This window comes from Arachis stenosperma, chromosome 5 (genome assembly GCF_014773155.1).
Source record: "Arachis stenosperma cultivar V10309 chromosome 5, arast.V10309.gnm1.PFL2, whole genome shotgun sequence".
NCBI lineage: Eukaryota > Viridiplantae > Streptophyta > Magnoliopsida > Fabales > Fabaceae > Arachis > Arachis stenosperma.
The window spans coordinates 4,042,870-4,062,277 of NC_080381.1; the positions used below are offsets into that span (position 1 = coordinate 4,042,870).

At 33.4% G+C, this 19,408-nt stretch overlaps 2 protein-coding genes across 3 annotated transcripts; both read right to left on the minus strand.

Annotated features, from left to right (window-relative positions):
* Positions 1-795: 795 nt before the first annotated feature.
* On the minus strand, positions 796-10,409 carry LOC130981700 (protein GRIP). Its single transcript, XM_057905343.1, has 22 exons — positions 10,187-10,409; positions 9,135-9,652; positions 8,803-8,918; positions 7,909-8,078; positions 7,072-7,165; positions 5,936-6,022; positions 5,674-5,754; positions 5,018-5,143; positions 4,641-4,749; positions 4,486-4,565; positions 3,831-3,959; positions 3,651-3,751; positions 3,286-3,419; positions 3,100-3,197; positions 2,894-3,013; positions 2,720-2,753; positions 2,522-2,580; positions 2,295-2,366; positions 2,165-2,212; positions 1,916-2,021; positions 1,765-1,823; positions 796-1,387 (listed from the first exon to the last, which is right to left on the minus strand). Exons 2-22 carry the CDS (start codon positions 9,616-9,618, stop codon positions 1,277-1,279), a joined length of 2,418 nt encoding a protein of 805 aa, XP_057761326.1. The 5' UTR covers positions 9,619-9,652; positions 10,187-10,409; the 3' UTR covers positions 796-1,276.
* Positions 10,410-14,741: 4,332 nt separating this feature from the next.
* LOC130979338 (serine acetyltransferase 2-like) lies at positions 14,742-19,206 on the minus strand. Of its 2 annotated transcripts, none has more exons than XM_057902756.1 (10): positions 18,721-19,206; positions 18,135-18,332; positions 17,945-18,004; positions 17,549-17,644; positions 17,404-17,428; positions 16,917-17,011; positions 16,317-16,483; positions 16,127-16,200; positions 15,622-15,680; positions 14,742-15,488 (listed from the first exon to the last, which is right to left on the minus strand). In XM_057902756.1, the coding sequence occupies exons 1-9, from the start codon at positions 19,015-19,017 to the stop codon at positions 15,652-15,654; spliced, it is 1,041 nt and encodes a 346-aa protein (XP_057758739.1). In that variant the 5' UTR covers positions 19,018-19,206; the 3' UTR covers positions 14,742-15,488; positions 15,622-15,651. The 2 variants fall into 2 exon arrangements, with proteins under 2 accessions (XP_057758739.1, XP_057758738.1); XM_057902755.1 differs by having other exon boundaries at positions 14,748-15,496.
* Between the last annotated feature and the right edge of the window lie 202 nt (positions 19,207-19,408).

Consider the following 19,408-nt stretch of genomic DNA (forward strand, 5'->3'; position numbering starts at 1 on the left):
TCAGCGGTTCAACTTCGTATTTCTGTTTAGTGTACTTTCCTGTAATTATTTTTGCCATTGTCCACCCTAATTCTAGTGATTCCGATTCCGTACTTTGCGGCTCTTCATACCATGCTGCAATCAGCAGTTGGCAAGGCGAGAGCAAGTTGATAAACCCAAACATGGTTATAAAAAAAAGCTGGGGGACGAGAGACAAAACCGCAGCCACAACCACAAGTTAAATTTATCGTGGATTATAAAAGGAAGAGTAGTGATAAATATTGAAATTTTGCTAAGGACACAATTAAGGTTTTACAATTACAAATTGTTTATTGAAATTATCTAAAAGAAATATCAGAAACCTTAAATAGGCCGGAAGATCTGAATGACATTGGATAGCAATACGTTTTTACTCGAGGCATTTTATTACCCCCTCCAAAATAAAGGGTTTCATTTAATCATTAAAAGATGCATCCAGAGAACACAGTTTATCAAAAAAATTTACGTTGCAAGAGAAATAAGATGCTTATATCTTTGTAGGAAAAATTTCAAGTATAGCAAGTACATTTTATTAATTTTAACGGTTGATTTTAATTATAAAAAATATATAACATTAATTAAAATCAACAGTTAAGATTACTGAAACACCGGTATTTTGCGTACATTCAAAAACTTTCCTTTCTTATATAGTCAACCAAGAAGCAATTTGCGAACTTGCGGAATCAAACTCTCCCATTGCAACTCAGCTCGCTCTTAGTTAACCATAATAATGTTAATGCGGCAAAAACATTTTTTGTGTGCCAAGGAAATAGAAAATATTCATGAAAACTCGAACACTAAAATTTCCTTTAGATATATCATCATGACTTACAAAAATGTGAACTCAAAAAGGGAATTCTCACTCCTCTAGCATTGTCAAATTCAAATTTCATAATTCAGAATGAAGACATATGATACAGTTCTCTCTAGCAATACCTTTCAGCTCAATATAATCAAGGGTAAAAAATGAACTATTCTATTGTTCCCCAGCCAGATAATCAAACTGAATATCTCTCGAGTTTTCTCCCTTCCTCCGTGTTATAATATTTGTTGTATGGTATAACCCTTTGGTGTTTCTTTACAGCTTCGGAACACTTCCATTGAACAATGCAATCAACGAAAGATATATCTAATTTACAGATACAAACCTGGTTTCCCAGTAAAAGTGAGTACACAAACAATACTTCTGGAGCTGTTTTGGCAGAAGCATATGGTCTCACAGCAACAAGAGAATTCTCCGGTGCTCCTATTTACATCATTATGTAAATGAGAATCTTGAGAAAAGAGAGAGACCAGATCCTGAGGCATCATTCGTAGGATTTGGTGATGCATCTGCTGAGTTTTGATATGCCTGTTGACACTTCTGCATCTGTGCTTGCAATTCAATAGCAGAGGAACATCTTCATTAAATTCATATACATAAATGAAGTGTTGGTTTTAAATTAATTTACTTTCAGTTTGTTTGGAAATTATGGAAAGAAAAATAGACAATGTAAAAACAACAAATGTTCTTCCAGAGATATGCTTATAGAACATTTTTCCGGAGACACATCCAAAGTCTTACACGTTATTTCTGCATGTTAACAGTACTTCAAAGTATTTATAAGAACCCTCAAATTTAACTAAGGGGATGCAATAAGAAAAAATGAATGACATAATTACTTTACTTTGCACAACCTCATTTCTTCTCCCTGAAATAAGATATACACAAGGATGCAAAGTGAGGTAAAAGATGACAAATATTACCTCTTGTGGACTAAACTGGAGAAGCATCCCAATAACTGGTAGCAATACCTCCACTTCACCTGGTCACACAATTTTCATTATCATATTAAATACATGCTTTTCACTAGAAATAGAAAAATAAAAGATTATCTGCTTCCTTTGAAGTTTATACCTGTCTCAAGAAGCTTTAAGATAACATTTTTCAAATATGTCATATCTACACCTTCCCTTTTCTTTGATCTATCCATGTCACGAAGCTCAGCCTTTAGTATTGCTTCCTAAAATCATAATATTGGAAACACATAAGGGAAACTACGACTGTAATTACAGATGATATCATTGTCAGTATAGAGAAATTAAATCTCGTCTATATCATATGCAAATACAATTAAAATCTCAAGAAATGCAAGCAATCATATACCTGTTGGCTGTGGAGACGATTCTCTCGTTCAAGCTCCTCAATTTCTTCCTGAATTGACAGCAATGTTATACATTATACAGAATATGGGGATGGAATTGGAGAAGAGGTGATAGATCAAGACAAGACATACTTGAAGAGCTAAGATATGGCGCTGTGATCGTGCTAGTTCTTCTTCTCTTTGAGCTTGTTGTCTAGCTAGGAGCTGACAGTAAAATAGGATCGAGGATCCAATTATCAAGGCAATAAAACAGGTTGCAATGTAGAAAACTTTCAACGCAGATACTCTTTACAATATACATTAGTGATAAATTAAAAGCGGGAATGGAATTACACCATAAATTAGGAATAAAGACATACCAGAATTTGCTGTTCTGCAGCAGAGAGACTTAAATTCATTGAATCCACTTTATGCGAGCCTGTCCAGAACAGTTGAAATAATATTTAAATCCAGAAAACGTTATACTAGAAAATCACCAGATATTTGAAACAACGAAAATATACTTAAAATGCTCAGCAAGCAGAACAATTTCTGCCAGGATATAAATGAATTAATACCTGTGTTATAATTATCATTGTCACTGTGGTCAACCTGAGATTATAGCACAGCATTGTCAGACCAGTAGAATAAATATGCAAGATCACATCAATGTTAAGTACCAGATCTATGTCTCAATAATCATATGATTTACTAAAAGCAGGAAAGGAAAAAAATAACATAAAAACAAAAACCTGTGGTCTTGATTGAAGAGATTGACGAAGATTCCTATTATCATCTGAAAGTCTAGATATTTCATTATCCTTCTCCTCAATCATTTTATCAGCAATATCATGAAATGAAGCATGTTCATCCTATGAAGCGGAAAAACAAAGAAGGGGAAAAAACAATCAGAGGAACTAAAGTCCATCAGGCACATGTTTAAGAACTTTAATATCACCTTCAATTTTTTATATTGCAGTTTGAGCTCTTGCAACTCCTTTTGCATATCTTGTGCAGCAGTTGCTTCGTTTTCAGCCTTCATTGAGTCACATTTGACTGCAAAGTTAAGTTGAGGTTAAACCTTCTAAAATCAAATTCCTACAAGTATAAGCTACAATTTAATCAGGCATCCAAGGTTTGTTACTTCGCCACGTTTCTTCTACATTTTTAAGGCTTAGTCCCCATTCTTCTTTCTCCTTAAGGTGCTGAGCATTAGCTGAGTCAAGCTTTGTTTCTAAGCTCCTTATTAGTTGCTTGGCATTTTCAAGGGCCGTCTCTCTGAAATTTATAAATCAGTTGTTGAGACTGCTCAAAATTAAACAGCGAAAAATAGTCTATCCACTAGTTGTAGACAAATCATAGCACAAATCAATGAGTTAAAGCAAGATTTGTCACAATCAATAATTGTTATTCATCTTTTGCTTCCAAGTATATTTTAGTTGTTTGTACGTATTCGAACTGAGGTATCAGATAAACAAGCTAATTAAGAGTTGACAATCACAATAGCACCTTTCTACAAGCTCTCTCTCATGATTAGCCATAGCAGACTGAAGATCTTGAATAACTTTATCCTTTTCTTCTGTTACCGATAATACTTCATTTTCAGCCTCCTGTAGAAAATTAACAATGTGATTTGATTACTGACTAATATATCTAGATCTTATTCATAGAATAATGATAAGAATGTACCTTTAGGGCTTCCTCAAGAGCTTTGAGTTGTTCAGAGTCTTTAGCTGCAGCCAGTTCTGCATCCTTCTTTTGAAGAAGTGCATGTGCTCGAACTTTGTATGAAGAAAATTCCCTCTCAAGACTGCATATCTGAAGAGGCACAAACCCCATGTTATAGAACACAGTCAGCAGATAAGCAGTTTTGTAACTGAAATGGGACTAATCCACACTTTTAATTGTTCAAAGATCAGGAAAGAGAAAACATAACCACCCATGCTTCCAAGCACAGTTTTCAATAAAAGGATTTTTGTCATGAATTTGAGTTAGAAACATCAGATTTATTGAAGCAATGACCATTTTACAATTTTTTGGAGAATATTAAAGAAGAATATCACACAAAAAAGTTCACTCCCATACCAGGCGTCATTTGACATTACATGAATCACATACCATAGCACACATGCTAAATTCAAAGAGGAAGCACCTTGATGCGGAACCAGTAAATGTTATTAAAATAAGTTCTTTTGAACAGCAAATGTCATCAACAATTTCTTTCATGCCCATATCAAGAGATACAGAAAAACTTATGGCATACAAGAGACACGCTACATCTAAACAGTTTAATCACTTTATTCAATTTCTACCAGCTAACTAGCAAGGGAAGATAAATTAGAACCTCTTCCTTGGCAGCCAAAAGTTCAGCATCTCTCATACTGAGAATCCTGGTCTGAGCAGAGACCTCCGATTCCAGCTGACCTGGCAATTGTCAAAAACATAAATATACATTTTAAAATGAATGCAACAAAGCTTTCAGAAGTATAAATAATTTACTTCTTATTTTTGCTACTTCAACTTCTGCACGTATGCAGTTGCTTTCAGCAGTTTCAAGTTTCATTTTGAGCGCCTGAGATGCAGTCTCCCAGCTTGCTCTTGCTTTTTCCTGAACACACCAAGCTTGAGATTAAAGGAATGATATCCAGTTATACGAAATAACAGAAAGACTACCACATTTCTAAAGCTTTCAAGACTTAATTTCACTTTAAACACTCTTTTCATCGCCTATGCAAACATCAATCAATCCCCTTCCCCCTTGGGGACAGGGTAATCTACATAGAGTGGTGGGAAAAATATTGACAGTGACCGCAATAAGATAAAGCATAGGAAAAGATGAAAGCATTCTTAGCAATTTTAGAAATTCAGAATCATACATGCTCTTGTTTTAGGTGAGAAAGCTCCCCCTTCATACTTTCCAGAGATGCTCTAAGTCGTGCTGCCTCCCCAGATGAGGCTGCCTCCATCTCTGCAATTTTAGATTCTTTCTCTGCAACTAGAACCTGGATATTACATGTTAGTGGATTGAGATGGGTGAGGTCATTGGAAGGCAACTGCCATATTTTAACTAACCTCATCAAATTATTAAGAACAAATTAGAGCGAATTAAATTGGAAGATATCCAATATAGAGAAAGCATGTGAATTTCCTAGCGGCATCAAGTATTCAGCACATTCTGCTGATATCTCTAAAGCAGATAAATTACAGGCCTAGTAACCACTTGAGAATAAAAACCAAAACCATGTTGAAATTTAGTTTTCGGTTGTAGCTTTTGAGCCCAAGTCCACCCAAACATAGTCACTTATGTAACCTTCACAGGCCTCTACATAAAATTTCTTATTCATAAAGAACTAAAGCATGAAATTAAAAAGACATCTATTCTTAAATAATCCTTCAGATCTAGGAATCAATGCCCTTCAAAGTTCAAGCCCCCATCTCCCAAGAAATGGAATATTATTTTCACCTCAGCAGCATCTTCCACTCCTTAAATCATGTCAACAATGAAAAAAATATTCATGACTATAAAACTCACCTGCAGTGAAGAAATGGATTCAGTTGCCTTGCTTCTATCGGACAATGCATCATTAAGTTGAGCCTCCAAACTTTCTATATTCTGCAGTAAACAGATGGATTTAATTACAAAGCACAACTAGATACAAAATACGCAATATAGAATACCTTCTTTTAATTGAATAAGTAATCTAATTAGGGAGAAAATGGATGAGGGAAGAAGATATGATATCCTCCTAAAAAGGTAAGAAAACAAACCAAATATGAAAATAATATGCTTGTACCTTTTGGTGTTTAGCTGAGAGCTCCGCTAGTGCAGCTTGTTTTTTTTCATCAGCAGCCTGAAGCAAACCTCTCATATCTTCTAACATCTGAGTTATCAAGCATTAATTTGAGATATGTAAAGAACAGAAATATATATATATATATATATATATATATAAACGATTATTGGTTGATTTGCTATCAAAATTACAGACATAAGTTTCATGAAACAGCTATTATTGTAAAGAAAAGTAAAAACTATAGAGCACAAGAATTTGAAATATTACAAAATAATGCCAAAAATATTTATGAAAGTCACATTCTTTTTTGATAAAATAATAACAACAACAATAACAACAAGAACCACAATAACAATAACAATAATAATACTGAAGAAAGAAGAAAAAGAAAAAAGAAAAAAAAACAGGTACCTCAAGTTTTGCATAAAAGATTAAAAGCCTAAGTCTCATAAGAGGATCTAACTTAATAGAGTGAGCTGAGTAAAGAATCTAGAAGAGTCTAGAAGCTGTTAGAGCAGTTATAGGAATTGCCAGCTAGGATAGATTCCCCCCTAACAGCCCCTAAAATGTGAAGACCATTCTACCCCCTTCATCTAGTGTGCTGAACAGTAACACTCTCCTTACTTCTCCTCACTTATGTATATAAGTACTGGTTCAGTACTCTAATATGAACAGATTCTGATTTCTGCAATTCTGTTTTTTTCTCTCTGCTCTCTCTCTCTCTCTCTCTCACACACACACACGCACACAACACACTTTCTCTTCTCTGAATTCTCAAACTCTATTACAACTCAACTTAGTCCACAACATCCATTTAAGGAAGGCCTAGAGATATCAAATAGTATTCTGGCCTAAACAATAATACAATTTTATTGTTGAGAAGAGGCTATATAAATAAGCTTGATATAGTAAGAAAATTGCTGATGCCATTAACTATCCAGATGCAAGGCATTAACTATTTAGTTTACAAGCATAAACAATGCATTTAGTTATACATACAACATCCACAAGGAGAATAATACATTAGGCAGAATAAACAAAATAGTTTGAAGTGTGAACCTCAGAAACTGAATAAACATACAGGATGTCTAAATCAATAAGCACTTTCTCAACTAAAAAAGGCAGATCATTTGCACCTGTTCTTTTTCTGCAAGAGATTGTTGCAATGACTCAATGGCACTCTCTTTAGGTTGCAAAGAACGCCGGAGATCCTCAATAGTATCTCGAAGTCTGGCCAACAGATTTTTAAACTATTAATTATAAAAGGCATGAGGTACTCTGAATTCTCCTTTATTTCTTTTAATGTAAAGTATATTTTTTGTCTCTCAAGTCTTTTGAGAAGTTTCAAAACTACCTCTAATGTTTAATTTGATTCAATCTTTTCCTTGATGTTTGAAATAAATTTCAATCCCATATTGATAATATTTTCCAATTTTAACCCTGAATTATCATCATCATCATTTTCTTCTCTCCCCACCAAGCCACACCAACATTATCATCATCATCACCACACCAAGCCACCACATCACCTCCAGTACCACCCCCCACCACCATCATTGCACCCACCGCCTCCATACCCCATTGCCACCATCACTTCTTTCCCTCTCCTCAGCCTTTTCCTCATTGCACTTCGTTTTCTCTCCTACTGTATCCCCACACCTACTGGCAATACCACTCCCACCTCCGCCATTGCTTCCACATGCCGTCGATACCTATACTGCCTCCACAAGCCATCGCCACCCTCTCCTCACCCACTACTTACTCTACCCTTCGCTCATACCCCACCAGCATCTGAAATAGGTAAATGCCCCCCCCCCCCCCCCCCACCCAAAAAAAACCCAAAAAACAAGTAATATATCTAACACTAACAATATAAAAAAGGTACACAAGTTTCTAGCTAATGAATATGATTATATGAATGTACGCAGCTAACCATCTCCAATCATGATGGTAGGAAAAATCTGCGGTTTTACCTGTTGTTTTCACCTCTTAGATGTTGCCTATCAGCATCCATTCCTTTCAATGCATCATTTGCTTGCTTCCTTGTGCGTTCTAGCTCTTGTTGTAATGCTGACCGTTGGGATGTTGCTTTCTCAGCAGTTTCAGTCACCTCATTGAATCGAGCCTCAAGATCATCTTTTTCCTAAGAATGAAAATCACAACAACAAACCAAATAAACTTTCTATATTAATATTTTGAAAATAATCAAGCAAACTGCTGTAAGTGACTAGGTTGCCTCGGATACTTTCTTGAATCTTGTCTCTTCTAAAAAGCTTTCGTTTTTTAGAAAGAAAAAATATAAATGAAGAAATTCATTTAGACAAAGGGAAGAATAATACAAGATAAGGGATAAGATATAACACACAATTTTCCAATCCTTCAACATGTTTGAGAGAGAAAATCCTCTATAAAGATCATGGGCTTTGTACCAAATAAAAGCCAAACATGTAAAGTTGTAAAACTATCCCACAAAACATGTGTGTCAAAAAATTTGTCATTGAAGGTGCCAACAAAAAACTCCAAATAGTTGCGTATAATGCACAGTGCCACAAAGATTTTGCCTCTTTCCAACTTCCAAAACCAAGAAAACATTCTTTTTCTGTCAAAAAAAGGTTGCTTTGTTGATTTCCTAAATCAGAATTTCCCAACTTGTTTTGTGCTAAACTGCTAATGTACAAGATTTTAAGGGGCCTAAGGTTCTTAATTAAAAGCCAGACCATCTACCTGCATTAAAAATTTCAATCATAAAAGACAGCAAACAAAGGAGTAATGCCATTTAGATTAACTATTAACATGGTTACACTTCATTTTATTAGATTAACTATTAACATGCCACAGAAGAATATAGCGACTGCAGTATTGCTCACCTTTTGAACATCTTGAATACGCTGCTTTGCTCGTTTATGAAGCCTGTTAAACTTTGAGTCAAGTTCAGAGTACTTCTCTTCACGATCTTTTATTTCTTGCTCCAGTTTTGATTGAGCTAGAAAAAAGAATAAATTAAATTAAATTTTAAAAAGAAAGGGGGGGGGGGGGGGGGGGAGGTAATAAAATGCATTCATTCTAAGAAAGATATATCATTTTATAGTGATATCAATTCTATTATTCATGAACAGTGAGCAGTAACATAACATTCAATGTAGGTCATTATTTTTTTGCTTGGCTTTCACTGTTTCATACAAACAAAAGTGGAACAGACCTTCTGCGAGCTTTTCAGACAGCTCCCTGGCCTTTGCTTCTGCCTCTGAGTATACCGTTTGAAGGTGCTTCAAAGCCTCTTCAGATGCAAGTCTTGTTTGTTTTTCTACCAGAAGTTCTTTATCTAGTGCTTGTATCCTTTTCTGAAGTTCTTTCACATTGTCAGATTCCCCACCTTCTGGACCACCAACTCCTTTCTGCAGACTAGAGTCACTATGTACATGGTTTACATTGCGAAATCCATCAAACTGGGACTTCAAGAATTCATTCTGAAATCTGAGGTCAGCAACCATTTCTAGAAGCTGATCATAACTATCAGCTGGACCTTGATCGCCGTCGAATATACCATTTTCCATCTGAAGATCTCCGTTGCTACCATGTTTATGATGATGATGATGCTCATCAGACAATTGCGACTCCGGTATTGAAGAATCTTCTACACAATTTTCCATAGTTCCCAGAGTGTCACCTTCACCAGATGCCATTGGCTTCTTGTGTTGCAACTTTTACCAGAGTGAGCTGCAATTGGACACAGTCAAGTTCCATGAAAGCATGAACCTACTACTTTAGCTTAATATGAGTTAAGATTGAAATTCTCAAATAGACAAGTTCATAATAAATATCCTTGGCGACTTAAACCTTATAATGTCAAAATTGGATAACAGCGAGAGGAAAAGAAGTTATGGTAAAACCTTCAAATACCAACTCGAACATTACAACTTTCAGTTCATAAGAAAAAGCTTAACTACAAATTTAAAATGCTCGATACAAGTGGAAATAACAATCCAAAAATAATTGAATAGATCTCACATAGCTTTTGACCAGAACAGATGAGCATGTCAGAAACTAAGTTATAGAGGACACAAAACGAGCTCGGGTTTAGTTTCAGTCAATTTCCTTTGTCGAAAAACGTTGTGAGCCACGCAATGAGATTCGAATTCAAAAAGAAAACACAGTAACATTGCGAATTGGGAGAAAGCATAATTGATTGTATTGCGCAGGAGGTACAGGGAGCTCGGGATACAGAATCAACGAGGAGGAAGAGAAACTTACCGAAGGAACGGCGCTTGTCCGATTTGGAAGCGGGAACCGCCGTCCGCTTGGGCGTGGGAAGGTGGGATCGGCGGTGGCAGAATGGATCTCAGGCCGCAGTGAACGGAGGATGAGAAGGAGATAATAAATCGATGCCGTTCGTAAATGGCCCTCTCACGGTGTCTGTACATTTCTTTTTTTATTTCTTCTGCTTCATACGAGGAACTCACGATTTGGATCCGGCGTCAAAATTGTAACTACATCAACTTGATGAGGGTATTTTAGTAATCGCAAGCATCGTACTGTTTCGTTTTTGTTTTCCTAAAATTTTCATGCTTTATTGTATGTAAAGCCTATTGTAAGTTGTCTTCATATGAAGTTAATAGTTAAAAATTATTAGATGATAATTTAGTTATAGTGAAAATTTAGATGGAGTTGAGGTGAAGTTGATAGAACTGTTAGATGATTTAACTGATTTAACAAAATTTACATCTAATGGCTCTCAGATATCAATTTCACGTAAATTCGACTTCACCTGAATTTTTACTTTTAGTTAAATTTGTTAAATTATCTAATAGTTTTTAAATATCAATTTTTTTACCTTATTGTATTTACCCTTTTTGTATTTTTTGTTAATATTTTTTGGGATAAAAAAAAGAGATAAATGCTAAATTGGAGATACAATTTTTTTTATGAAAAAGAAATATGTGCAATTCAATTCTATTGGTGGTACATGTGTTTTTATTTTAGTATGAGAATAAGTAATTGATAGGTCTGATTATATTGTAAGTTGATTTTTTTTAATTTTTTTAATATCAAATCTAATGGTCAGATTAGTTTTTTGTTATTTTTTAAAAAAAAAATCATAAATCAGAGGGTCTAATTTTCGTTCCTAACAAATCAGATGGTCCGATTTTTATTCTCAAAAAAATTGGAAGTTCCGATTTTCACATTTTAAATAAAAAAGTTTTACATTTGAGAATAACACTCTTATCCATAATCATAAAAAACACCATTCCACTCCAATATAAAAAAAAATTTGCGCCAAATTGGTATCCGAAAGATTTTAACGTTGACAAAATTGTACCTAATTTTTGTTATTAATAAAATAATTTTTTAAAAAAAATTAAAATTTGACAAAAATACTCAAACGTAAAAGCATGACGTCACATTGAACGGAAAATACTGATTTGGCAATCGGAAGAGTTTTAGTGATGGTGGATTGGTGGTAGAGAGCTCCGATGGCGTTTCCGGCGAGGAGGAGTCGGGTGAACGCGTATTAGATCGGATCAGATATGGCCAAAATCTCAATCCAATCCGTACTAAAATCATCGGATCGGATTGGATCCAATATCCGTAATTTTTAAACCTAGATCCGATTCGATATGCGAATCGGATCGAATATCGAATATATCCGCAAAAGACAAAAATATTTTTAAAAAACTTATTTTTATTAAAAAATATTAATAAAATTCTTTCTTTTTACTATTTTAAATATGTTTACTCTTAAAATAATATTAAACATACTTTTTTTAAAACACAACATATATGATTATTATTAGTTGAAATAAAACATAAGAAGAATATTTATTTATTTATTTATTTATTTTTGCGGATCTACAGATATGCAGATACCTATATAAAATCCACAATATAATTCTATAAGTGTGCGGATCAGATTCGATGCAACGAGTAAACCAAATCGACTTGAGAGGAAGTCTCAAGAAAAGGTAGACAAAAAAGGTTTCTGATACGAGTAAGCGGAGGAGGTGAGTGAAGATATTAGGGTTTCGGGTTGGGGTAAGGAGGTGAAGGAAGAGATTGGCGAATCAAGCTCCCCTCATTGCCGGAAATGCCATCAAAACTCTCTGCCAGCATCACTAAAACTCTTCCGATGGCTAATGTGACATCATGCTTTCACGTTTAGATATTTTTGTCAAATTTTAAAATCTTTTAGAGATTATTTTGTCAATAATAAAAGTCAAATACTTTTTTTTGTTGCCCACGATATCCCCCAACCCGACACGCCAATGACTAATCTGTCGCGGATCTGAGTTCCATTTAAGGGTCTGCCACTGGCCAATGGATTGCTGCATGCACAAGGCGGGATTCGAACCCCCGTTTAAGCGGACGAGTGAGCTGACCACTCGACCAACCCAATAATAAAAGTCAGATACCATTATGTCAACGCCAAAATCTTTCGAATACCGATTTAATATTTACCTCTAAAATCAATTCTCGTGTTCTATTTGCACTTGTTTTTCTCCAAGATAGATTGATGTTCTATTATTAAAAAAAATTGTGCAGGGATTTCAATGTTTATGCCTTCATTAAATTAAGTCTAAAAATTAAATTTAGAAAACTTTCATCAAGCGAAAAGTTTTTTGCTCATTGACTTCATCTAAAAGAATCTCAAACTAGGGAATAATTTCGCGCATAGTACCGGAATGAAAATCATGAAATGTTTCATTAGCTATATGAGATGCCAATTTTATAGCTGCATCTATTTACATACATAAATTATGAAAATAAATAGTGAAGGATTATTTTATTTTATTTGTATTAAGAGATTATTTAAAACTAGGGTAAAAAACCATATTAAGCCAAATGAGTCAAAAAATAACGTAAATACGCCAAAGCAAAAATCGTTTCAGCAATAAGCCAGAAGCTATTTTTATATAATTCGAACCAGCTTGGTTCGAACTCCATTTCTACATAATTCGAACCAGCTTGGTTCGAATTATATACAAACACATACACACACATAATTCGAACCAGCTTGGTTCGAATTACACATAATTCGAACCAGCTTGGTTCGAATTACACACAAACACACGCACACACTAATTCGAACCAGCTTGGTTCGAATTACACACAGTAATTCATGGTATAATTCGAATTATGCTGTTAAAAAATTAATAATTTATTAAAAAAATTTATTAAAAAATTTATTAAAAAAATTAATAATTAAAAAATTAAAAAATATATATTTTTATTTCATACGTTAAAAAAAAGTTAACAAAATATTTAATTACGAGACTTCTTTAAAATATTAATGAACTATCAATTTAAATTCCATACAATACTTTTCTGTCCATTTTTAATAGTTCATGAATATTTTTTAATAAATTTTTTTAAATTATACTACAAAAAATATTTTATCCTATGCAAAACAATTTAAAAAAAATGGCTTAAAAATGTTAGGAGTACTATAAAAATTTGTAATGTTATAATAACTTAGGTAAATACATGCATGTACTCAAATTTTAAATAAAATACTCTACATAGTCAATAATAATTTAAAAATGAAAGAAAATATTTTATTCCATACAAAATAATTAAAAAATATATTTTATTCTATACAAAATAATTTTAAAAAATAGCTTAAAAGATGTTATGAGTACTATAAAAGTTTGTAATATTCTAGTGATTTAGGTAAATACATGATAAAAATATTTTTTCTTTAATTTCTAAATTATTAGTGACTATGTGGAGTATTTCTTTAATGTCCTAAGTCATTAGGACATTACAAATTTTTATATTACTTCTAACATCCTTTAAGCCATTTTTTAAATTATTTGCATAGAATAAAATATTTTTTGTGGTATAATTTAAATAAATTTATTAAAAAATATTCATGATAATTTTTTAATAAAATTATTTAAATTATATGGTGAGATATTACATGATTCGAATTACGCATAGGGAAGTTCGAATTACTCTGATTCAAATTATATGGTGAGCAATTTGAATTCTATACAATACTCTTCTGCCCATTCTTGATAGTTCATGAATATTTTTTAATAAATTTATTTAAATTATACCACAAAAAATATTTTATTCTATGCAAAATAATTTAAAAAATGGCTTAAAGGATGTTAGAAGTAATATAAAAATTTGTAATGTCCTAATGACTTAGGACATTAAAGAAATACTCCACATAGTCACTAATAATTTAGAAATTAAAGAAAAAATATTTTTATCATGTATTTACCTAAATCACTAGAATATTACAAACTTTTATAGTACTCATAACATCTTTTAAGCCATTTTTTAAAATTATTTTGTATAGAATAAAATATATTTTTTAATTATTTTGTATGGAATAAAATATTTTCTTTCATTTTTAAATTATTATTGACTATGTAGAGTATTTTATTTAAAATTTGAGTACATGCATGTATTTACCTAAGTTATTATAACATTACAAATTTTTATAGTACTCCTAACATTTTTAAGCCATTTTTTTTAAATTGTTTTGCATAGGATAAAATATTTTTTGTAGTATAATTTAAAAAAAATTTATTAAAAAATATTCATGAACTATTAAAAATGGACAGAAAAGTATTGTATGGAATTCAAATTGATAGCTCATTAATATTTTAAAGAAGTCTCGTAATTAAATATTTTGTTAACTTTTTTTTAACGTATGAAATAAAAATATATATTTTTTAATTTTTTAATTATTAATTTTTTTAATAAATTTTTTAATAAATTTTTTTAATAAATTATTAATTTTTTAACAGCATAATTCGAATTATACCATGAATTACTGTGTGTAATTCGAACCAAGCTGGTTCGAATTAGTGTGTGCGTGTGTTTGTGTGTAATTCGAACCAAGCTGGTTCGAATTATGTGTGTGTATGTGTTTGTATATAATTCGAACCAAGCTGGTTCGAATTATGTAGAAATGGAGTTCGAACCAAGCTGGTTCGAATTATATAAAAATAGCTTCTGGCTTATTGCTGAAACGATTTTTGCTTTGGCGTATTTACGTTATTTTTTGACTCATTTGGCTTAATATGGTTTTTTACCCTTAAAACTACATAGACCATGAATAAGCTTTGAACTCACCATTTTTGAGTGAGGTGCATTGATTGGACCAGAAGGATTCCATATAGTTTCTTTACTAGTTTGCTTGATAATACTATATGATTATTAGAGCTGTTGCCTTCAACTACATTGCAGAAATCAAAAACCATTTTATTATTAGCTTAATACTAACCGAATATTCTCCCCCAATAGAATATTAGAGGAAGGAGCATGTAGAGACACAAATAACATTACAGTAGCATTTTAGCCTTCGCAATACTGGTGCAAGCAACAAACAACCTCAGCACTCAGCAGCATAAATTACAATCATGAAAGTTAAATTTACTTTTACTATTGGCATCTAGATCTTGAACTGACTTTTATATTAAGATAACTATATAACTATATATCATAATCATCCTTCCTTGGAAGAAGGCAATGAATGTCCAATCACATCTATGCTACCCCAAATACTCAATTGCTCACATAATTTCTCTATGGATTCTGAGACCTGAAACACTTTAACACATTTCAACACACACAAACACACACAAATGAGAAATCGAAGCTTGGTATTGGGGATAGAGAATCCAATTCATGAAGAGAGCTAATGATCCTCAAATTTAGTAAGGAAGAGAGCTAACCATTGGGCTTTTCATCTCTAAAGTTAGCAGCTACTTTGTAAAAAAATCCTTTGTAGCATCTACACAATAACAAAAAATGATACAAGCAATTAGGTAACTCCATTACTCATAAATAAAGGTGACAAAGGCAACCATAGCCGGATATTTAATTTGTACTATAAGTCAAAGCTTTATATGATTCAGAGGTTCCTTTATTGGTGGATTGTATTCATAAGTTGGTCTCAATATATATTTTCATGAGTAATAGATGCATAAATAAAATAAAATAAAATAATGGTAGGTTAAAAAATCCGAAATTTACTGTGTAAAGGCACTGTCATGCAAACAGAAATTCAATGATATATATTCCATAATAATATGACACTATAAGCATAACTTCTATCAACAACTTTTGGCCAATTTATAACAGCAGCAACCAATCTGCCTAGTACACCACTTCACCTAGTCAAAGGACGGGGTATAAAGGAATTTTCAGTAATAAGTGATGCTCCAACAATCTGCTTACCATGTTTCATGGTTAAAGATGGGTCATGCTCATGAAGACCTCCAATAATATTTGCTGGTATCCCTGCCACAACACTTTAAAACAAAGAAATAAAACAACATTATAATAGTTAACATTTTATTACAAAACAAATCATTAATCAGGTAGAATTGCAAGTAATAATCGGTGTCTAAAAGTTATTAATTTATACCTGTGGGGAGGGACATCTTTTAACACCAGGGATCCAGCAGCTATCATTGAACCTTCACCAATTATTATATTCCCAAGTATAGTTGCACTAGCACCAATCAGCACACCTTCGCCTACCTTGGGATGACGATCACCTGTTCCCTTCCCCGTGCCTCCTAATGTTACACCCTGATAAATCACGTATGTTACATAAATATATTAAAGAAAGCATCGTGTTGAAATAGCATTTGCTAAAAAACAATTTTACTCCTAAACCCCTTGAAGAAAATGTTGGTAGTAATGATAAGTATCTGTTAAACAAGTATTATAAATGATTTTTTTATACTAAGAAAATAGTAGTAAAGCTGGAAATCAAAATCATATCAGCTTCAGAATTGTTTCCAGGTAATTATAATTTATATTACGGGCAACTTGGTCAAAGTACACAAAAAAAATTGTTAGCTATTTTCTGTCAACTTTTTGTATAGAAAATATAAAGCTCTTGAGAGACATTGATTTTAAATAAAAAAATTTTCTCTTATGAAAGGGTGAACTTAAAATTCACATAAAAGAATTAAAAGCAAAAGATCATAAAAGGAAATTAATGAAGAAACTAACTCACTTGCATTAATGAAACTCTGTTTCCAACAACAGCAGTTTCACCAATAACCACGCCAGTCCCATGATCTAATAAAATTCCCTCCCCAATTTTTGCAGCTATATGAAGAAGGAAAAAAGATAAAGGTGAAACTGTAAAGTTCAATAGCAGTAATAACCAAAGAGCTCTCGCTATCTTGAAAGGAGAGGCAAACATCCTTCAAGACAAAACTCAAGAACTTTCTTGCTAAAAGCAAAAAGTAAGGATATCAATCATTTATATGCTTCCAAGAATTAAAGAAAAATACCTTCTGCGTCATCAAGTTCTTTCTCCTTTATTCAGAAAAATAAATTGCAAGTCACAACATGAAGCTATTCACAACGATATAGTGTTACTCTAAATAAACTCATTTCTAAGATTAATCCCAAATATACAATCCCTTTACTTGTTAATAATGTCAAGTTGTACTTAAGATATTACACATTTGCAAGCAAAGATGAAAACAACATACCTGGATGAATATCAATTCCAAAAACCTGTTGAAGGAAAGATACCAGCTCAGATCATGAGCAACAGATTAAGCAACTTCCTTTTTAATGGTGTACTAAATCCCTTGTGTATATGGGATTTGTCATGTTTGACGAATAGGTACTTACCTCACTTACTCGGCTTTGCAAAGCCAAGGCCAAAACTTTGCGTCCCTGGTGCCACAATGCATGGGCTACTCTATAAACTTGCAGAGAATGGTAACCCTGTAAACAGAGTACAACACTGGATGTCAAAGAAGAGTCCTACCAGAAAATAATGAAAGGAATTCACTGAGGTTGGAATAGAAATCCTTAGAAACAATCTGAATATTAACACGGAAACACCATGATATCAAAGCAAGGAGATTCGAATGGAATGCAGAGTTCAGCGCCATTTAGTGATGTTGAACCTAGCTACTAGCACCCTTAACCCAGCAATGCAATTAAGTTGCAAAAATAGTCACTCCTTTCAAATGAATTTATGTAAGGCACTAAGGTAATAAAACATAAAGAAAAAGAGATTACCTTCATATACAAAATTGCTGTGCAATATGACAAACAAGCAGGATCCCTATCTTTGAATGCCTGGTCAGAAAAAGCAACACGGCATAAGAATAAAATTCTTACTTTGAGGAATTTCAACTACAATAGCTAATTTGAACTTAAAATAAGTTATTCCAAACACATCAATGACGCCAAGAAAATAACAATATGCCTGGACATCAAGGCGAATGGATTGTTGAATATCTTTGTCATGCATGATCACATTGCAAAAAATATCAATCAGCTGGGTAGCCAAAAGGGTAGGATTCTGGAGCCGGTTTGCAATAACAAACGCCAACGCTTGCTCCAAGCAATCATGCGATAGAATGCTCGCATACAAGAAGCTGCTCAAGATTGGCTCCTTTTCTGCCTGCAAAGTAAAAAAGCATCGTCACCAAGAAAATCATAACCTATGCACTGTTGTATACACTGCAGCGCCATATTCAAACACTATTTCTGAAACAATTCATGAACTTCCTAATCATTTCTAAAAATAATGAAAGTTCAACAACAATTCCACTAATCAAAATATAACTAAGCACTAAAATTTTCCTTCAAATCATACATACGGGAAATTCATACTTCAAAAACTAAGATAGTAATAGTAACAACGCCAATTTAAGTATCGATTTTTCTAAATTCTAAATTCTAAATTCATTCGGTTAAAATAGCCTCATAATTAAACGTGATTAATCACGAGTTGAGTAAACGATCCTCGGGAACCAAAAGAACAGTGAAAAGAGGCAAATCTTACGCACCTCCAACTTCGCTTCTTCTTTAACAGCCTCCCAAACTGGGTCAGACCCGTCTAACACGGACGCAGACTCCGGGTCGGACCCGCACATGGCGTAAACGGGAAAAACCTTCTCCAACCGGTACGCGGAAGAAGGAAGAGAGGTGCAGCTCTTGGAATAGCCCTCGTCCTCGTCGCCGGAACCGAAAACGCCTTCGCCCCCGTGGATGCGGTGGTGATGGTGGTGGTGGTGGTGGTGGGACAAGTGTTCTCCGGAGAGCATGTCAGGACTAGGGACCCAGCGGCGGCTCAGGCAAGCCATGAGAGCCAGCCCACGCGCGTCGGGGTGGAGTGTGGTGTGTGCTTCAAATATATATATACACTCAAAACGGCGTCGTTGTGTCGTAATCGTGGATTCGTGGTGGTGTTTGTTCGTTACGATTTGGGTGACACTACGGTGCACTGGTTGCAAGTTTTTGCAAGCTGGTGCTAATATTACTCTCTGTTTTGGTGCTTCGAGAATCAGAACAATTGAGGCGAAGGTAAGTTACATATATCGTATATCATATGTGACGTGTGTTTTAGATTCGGTCTTAAATTTATTTTTTTTATTATTATTATTAAACACCTATATTGATGTTGAATAAGAAAAAAAAATTTTGTTCAGACTGTTGAAAAAAATTTTAATTGGATATTTTTTTATGAATATATTT